The sequence below is a fragment of the Contarinia nasturtii genome, unplaced genomic scaffold (genome assembly GCF_009176525.2).
Source record: "Contarinia nasturtii isolate CC-2019 unplaced genomic scaffold, AAFC_CNas_1.1 Cnas_scaffold_1833, whole genome shotgun sequence".
Classification (NCBI taxonomy): domain Eukaryota; kingdom Metazoa; phylum Arthropoda; class Insecta; order Diptera; family Cecidomyiidae; genus Contarinia; species Contarinia nasturtii.
Window position 1 is genome coordinate 14043 of NW_022199164.1, and position 6964 is coordinate 21006.

The 6964-nt window shown below is 33.7% G+C and overlaps 1 protein-coding gene across 1 annotated transcript; it reads left to right on the plus strand.

The window, feature by feature from the left end:
• The first annotated feature begins 300 nt into the window (after window positions 1-300).
• Window positions 301-5982, plus strand: LOC116347343. The gene is made up of 5 exons (XM_031777905.1): window positions 301-802; window positions 2410-2808; window positions 2896-3022; window positions 3182-4741; window positions 5598-5982. Exons 1-5 carry the CDS (start codon window positions 301-303, stop codon window positions 5980-5982), a joined length of 2973 nt encoding a protein of 990 aa, XP_031633765.1.
• Window positions 5983-6964: the final 982 nt, after the last annotated feature.

A 6964-nucleotide genomic window follows, 5' to 3' on the forward strand; every position in this document is an offset into this window, starting at 1 on the left:
GTACCAAAGCACATTTTGCACATGCAAATATATGCCCGCACGCAATAAATACGCAGCTATATTCGTTTTCATAACAAATTCGACACTTTCTTGAATCATGTAATTTTTTCATTCCATTTTTCACGGCACTTTTCATCGCCATCTCTTACACATTTGATGCGTAAAAAAAAAGGGGGAGGGGGTCTATATTTAAATGATAGATTAATTGGTGTTGCCCATCAGTCTAAGTTAAACTTTGTTCACGATTTGATCAGAGAACTGAATTTGAGAAGTGAAAGAAACTGAACTGAGGCGGTCAAAATGGAAGCAGTCGAAAGCATGGATATTGATTTGGAGACTTTAAGTGAGTCTGAAACAGGCAGTGCTGAATACGATGAATTAGAAGAAAAATACATATTCGTAGATGTTATTGGATTCTTCAATCGCCAACATTTTATTTGTAAAGAATTTTCTTTGATTGATGGCGATTACAAGTATCATGCCATCATTAAACCACCATATAGTATGTCTAAGATTCCAATAAATGATCGCCAAATGCTAAATTGGGAAATCAAACATCTTCATGGATTAAAATATGATGATGGTGATGTTTTTCTTTTGGATGTGATTGAAGCGACATATTCCCGCTTCAAAAACAAGAAAATCATAGTGGAGAATGATTATAAAGGAAATGCGCTAAAATACATCTTTCGTAATTGCGGTGAATTTAACTTCCTGAATATCGCAAAAATGGGCTTCGACTTGGATTTACAATGTGATGATTCATATACACCCTGCGGCAAACATGGCGATATACTTGATGGTACGATGTGTGAATGTGCCCTTATCACCACACTTAGATTAAGAGAAATAACTAAAAATAATTCACAACTATTGAAATATTTTACACAATCAACAATAAACCATTAAAAAATATATATAAGCAATGAATGTAAAAGTAATGAGTAGAATTCATGACTAATTTGAATGGAATTTGTATGACTCATCACAGAAAAAATTTAGTGACTAAGTCAAATGGAATTTGTATGACTCATCAGAGAAAAATTTAGTGACTAAGTCAAATGGAATTTGTATGACTCATCAGAGAAAAATTTAGTGACTAAGTCAAATGGATTTTGTATGGCTAAGCCGAATAAAGTACATTGTTTACATAATATTGTTGAAGAAATAAAATCATTTTCTTTATTTTTGAAACGAGTTGTTTAAATTAAAATGTCAGTATATCCTACGACATTACCCAGAATAGTACTATTTTCTGATTTTCTAAAATGGCTACACGACCTGGAATTAAAGTTATTGAAAAGAAAACTGCTTTCAAAAAACGCATACGAGTTTATTCGTATCTAAATATTGATTACATTGATTTGACACCATTTTTTTCCGAATCAAAAGAGATATTTATTCATTATACAAAATGGTTACTGAGAGCGCTAACGCGCGTAAAAGTATACACGATTTTGGAAGCGAAATTCAAACGACCAAAAGTTGCTTCAAACGACGAGTTTGAAGAACAAATTGCAACTTTTTATCTACAAAGTAAGCTCACAGAAGTGAATTTAACAACTAAACTGAAACAATGGTTCAAAACAAATATCATTGATGTTATAATGACCAAAGTTGATGAATTACAAGAAAATGGTTCTGGTTGGACTCTCCATGAGATAATATCTTTAGATGTACACTATAACAAACTGACGGGATTTCGTGGAAGCTCATATTTAAAAGCACCAAAATGGGTGCAGAACAAAAAAGCTATTGTCAATGTTCAAAATAATGACAATGAGTGTTTTCGATGGGCAATACTTTCGGCTTTACATCCGGCCACTAAAGATACAAGCAGACTTTCTAAATATGAACGCTTCAAACATGAGCTGAATTTTGAAGGCATAAAATTTCCAGTTAAACTAAACGATATATCCATTTTTGAACAACAAAACCCCGATATTTCCGTAAACGTATACATTATTCAGAGAGAGTACTCATCTTTTACAGAACGGAGTGAAAATGCTATTGTGCCAGTAAGATTGACTGAACATGTTAAACAGCATCATATCCATTTGTTATTATTATTTGAGTGTTCAGAAAGGGTTGAAGATGAAAGTGATGATGGGTTGGAGTGCTCAAAAAATGTAATTGATATGATTGAGAAATCAACTAACACACACTATGTTTGGATAAAAAATTTAAGTGCACTTATTCAAAAACAAGTTACGAAAAAGAATCGCGCAAAAAAGTATGTTTGCGACCGTTGCCTTCAATATTTTTACAGTGAAGAAAAATTGGATGATCATACACTTCAGTGTGAATCACTAAATAAGACCAAAATTACTATGCCGGACTGGAGAAATTGCTGGATTCGTTTTTCAAATTTTAAGAATACGATTGAAGTTCCATTTATAATTTATGCAGATATCGAATCAATCTTGGTACCAAGAGATAATCCTTTAAACATAGCTGGTAGCAAAACTCCAAAAGGTGCTTTCCAAGAACATATTCCAAATAGTATTGCATACTATTTTCATTCGCGAATCGATCCAAATCTATCGCAATACGAAAGTTTTTATGGGGAGGATTGTATAGATCAGTTCATTCAGAAAATGGAATTTTTAATGCGGAATATAGTGTGGCCAAAAATACATGAAATTAAACCAATGGCATTGACTGAAGAAGAGGAAAACGATTTTAAAGAGGCGTATGAGTGTCATATTTGTAAAAAAGGCTTCAACGATAAATGGAAGCACAGATACAAGAAGGTACGCGACCATTGCCACCTGACGTCAAGGTATCGTGGAGCCGCGCATTCAAAATGTAATCTGCAATTTCAAATATCCAAATCAATTCCAGTGGTTTTTCATAACTTAGATTATGATTCTCATTTTTTGATTGAAAAATTAGCAAACGCTTTCCCCGGTAAAATGACTATAATTCCAAAAAACAGCGAACATTATATTTCATTTTCCAAACAAATGCCAAATTACAATGATAGTGAGAACATGGAAATCGATGATAGCGAAGGAAGCGAGTACGATCCTAAAACTGATTTTGATATGGAAAGCAGTGATGATGAAGGGAGCATAGCTGAAACTGAAAGTGAAGATGATACTGAAAACGGCGAGGAAACTGAAAATGAAAATACTAAATATCGTGAAAAATTGAAATTGAGATTTATTGATTCTTATAGATTTTTGCAATGTTCATTGGCAAAACTGGCCGAGTCTTTGCCAACGAGTTCATTGAAAATAACACGAAGTCAGTGGGCGAATTTGAATGAAGAACATTTTCAATTGCTGACAAAAAAAGGTGTTTATCCATACTCGTATATTGATTCGTGGGAAAAACTTAATGAACCCAAATTGCCAGCAAAAGAACTATTTTATGACGAGCTTAATGATTCTGAAATATCTGATGAGCAATACTCCCATGCGCAAAACGTATGGAATACATTCAATATTCGTACACTGCAAGAATACACTAAGATTTACCTGAAAACTGATGTACTTTTGTTAGCAGATATTTTCGAAAATTTTCGAGATAACTGTATTAAACTGTACGGATTAGATCCGGCCCATTACTATACTCTACCGGGCTATTCATGGGATTGTATGCTAAAGTATACCAATGTTGAAATCGAGCTTCTCACAGATATTGATAAATTGATGTTTGTTGAACGCGGTTTACGCGGCGGTATCAGCCAATGTTCGAACCGCCACTGTGAAGCAAATAACAAATACCTTGGAGCAGACTATGACCCAGAAAAACCATCAAATTACATCATGTACTTTGATGTTAATAATCTTTATGGATGGGCAATGAGCCAAGCGCTTCCAATATCTGATTTTATATGGAATGAAGACAATTATTCTAGTGTTGAAGAAATCGAACAGGAAATTATGAATACGCCGGATGATGCAACATATGGTTCATTTCTGGAAGTGGACTTAGAATATCCTGAGAATTTGCACGATAAGCACAACTGCTATCCCTTTTGCGCAGAACATATGAATGTGGGTGATTCTGCAGAGGAAAGACTAGTCCTAACGCTTCACAATAAAAAAAACTACATTATACACTATCGTATGCTTAAACTTGCTTTGAAGCATGGCTTGAAACTGAAAAAAGTTCACAGAATTTTGGAATTCAAACAATCAAAATGGTTGGAAGACTATATCATGTTGAACACGCATGAACGCGCAAAAAGTAAAACTGAATTTGAAAAAAATCTCTTTAAGCTCATGAATAATGCCGTGTTTGGTAAAACTATGGAGAATATTAGGAAACGTGTGGACATTAAATTAATCAACAAATGGGATGGAAGATATGGAATGAAAATATTAGTCGCTAGACCAAATTTCAAACGTGTCGTTGTGTTTAATGAGAATCTTGTCGCATGTGAACTGCAACGATTAAATGTTTTTATGACAAAACCAGTAATTGTAGGCGCTGCTATATTAGAAATTTCAAAATGTAAAATGTATGAATTTCATTATGATTTCATTCTACAGAAATTCGACTATGAGCATTGTCAAATTCAATACACTGATACTGACTCATTTTTGTATAATTTCATATGTGAAGATGCATATGAATTCATCCGAGAAAACAAAGAAAAATTTGATACCAGCGATTTCCCGCCAAATAATCCATATCACATCCAACAGTTTAACAAAAAGGTCCTTGGAGTGATGAAAGATGAGTACTCTGGAGAAATCATAAAAGAATTTATTGGGTTGCGATCCAAAATGTATGCAATCAAATCGAACAAAATTGATAAAAAGAAAAAGGAAAAAGGAGTTGATAAAAAGGGTAAAGGAGTGAAGAAAAATATATTAGATAAAAAAATTACATTTGAAGATTATAAGCGTTGTATCAATGAACAATGTGAACTAAAAAAAGATCAAGTTACTATAAAATCTTTTTTACATAACGTATATACAGTGAAAAATGAGAAAAAGGTCTTGGATCCATTCGATCAGAAAAGGTTCCGCATACCAAACACTCATAGTACGCTAGCGTGGGGGCATTACAAAATAGGCATGCTTAAAAACACATGAAATAAGCCATTTGGCGGTAGTTATATTTTTAGATTCGTAGTGAACGGACGCAAAATATATTGACTAAGATTATTTTAGCTCTAATCACATTTTAAACTTTAAATACATCGAAATTCAGTAGATTCATGCCTTTTAAGAACCCATTTAAAAAAGAAAAGAAAAAAGACGACCGTGGGTCATCAAAATTTTCGAACATAAAATATGAAAGATTGAGAGAGTCACCATCTCCAACACGCCACACGCAACCCCAAAATTCAACTCCGAAAGATCCACCCCCAGTACCACCTAGACCGCAGAAGAAGAAAGCTGAAGAAAAGAATTTGATAGACTTTGATTAAAAAATAAATTGAAAATGGGCGCTTTAAGTAGCAAAAACAACTTTGTATTTTATAATGATGTAAAAATACATAAATGTAAAGTTATTGGAAGAAAAAAGACGAAAAGTTATTATTATCAGTACCTATCTGGTTTAACTTTGGATTTGGATGTTGTGAACGATGCGCAAAAATACAGAAAAAAAATCGTTTCTATTCCAGCGAACTGTAGCTGTTCAGAGACAACTGTAACATTGCATATTTTTAATCAAATGGCCATTTCCAATCACTATAAACCTAATCAAATCTATGAATACGGAAAAAAGCAAGAGTTGTGCACGAAAAAAGGATTCAATTACTGGCTTGTTGAAATTACACGTTCAATATGGAAAGATGACGCAGAATTTAATTCGTTTATAGAAGGATTGATGCCGGGAACTCTGTTCTATGATGGAAGCTTTATACAAAGAATTGCTGAAAAGATGCAACAAAAGCTTGATTTTGATCATCCACTGATAAAAAGTGAGCCAGAATTTTTGGAAACCTTGAACAAGTTCATCAAGTTAGGTTTAGAATTGAAGACAAATTCTGTGGTTACAAATACCATAACAGTTTGAATTTACGATAGCTGTAGCATAAATATTTTTTAGAATCCGCAAAAGTATTTAAATGGTAAAATTGAAAAGAACAAAAAACATTTTTTATTATTTAATATTTATTAAAATAAAACATTGTGTACAATAAATAAATGATAAAATGCCGCAATACTCTTTTATTTCTTCTCATTTTTGAGTTTACTTCTTCTTCTTCTTTTCCGGTGGTGGCATTCCCCCCCTTTTCACGTAAGCGTCCTTCAGAATGCCTCTAAGCTGATGAATATGCGCCGTCATCTTGTGGTTATCTAATTGATTAAGCGTATTAAACGCCATACTGCATAAACTGCACTTATAACACATCTTTTATCTTTCTATTACTTGGATTTTCTCACGACCGTACAGGTTGATTGCAACTCTCAAAATGATGAGAAGAAGCCCAAGAAAAAGAATTTTATGCACTTAGTAGAAAACACACTTAAATATCAAGCATTCTTACACAAACTATTCTGCACGCACACATGCGGCAAACACACAAGACGGCTCACACGTACACTATACGTGTGACACCAATACAAATATGCGTCAGAAGTAACATTCATTACACTACTACAATCGAACAAAAGTTGTTCGTTTGTGAAGTGATAGGGAAAATCGGACCTCATTATTTTACAGTGTTATGTGTCATGTTGCTACCATGCCTTTAGAGGATGAAAGGTCCTTCAATGCTGAATAGTACACAACCATTTGATTGTCAAAAGTCATCACGGGAATATGGAGACCAAAACTCTGAAACTTATAATCCCAAAACATGGCAAAAAGAAGCCCATCAAACAGTCGACTATTTGACCACCCAAAAGATCGAATTGATGCACAATACTCCGTGTACGAATTATTCGGGACCCCTCTGTCCACCAGAGACCAAAATCAGTTGGATACAATATATTTTTCGTACTTGAAATTAGGTGCATATTCAAAAAAGTGCATTTTTTGGAGTGTCATGTTT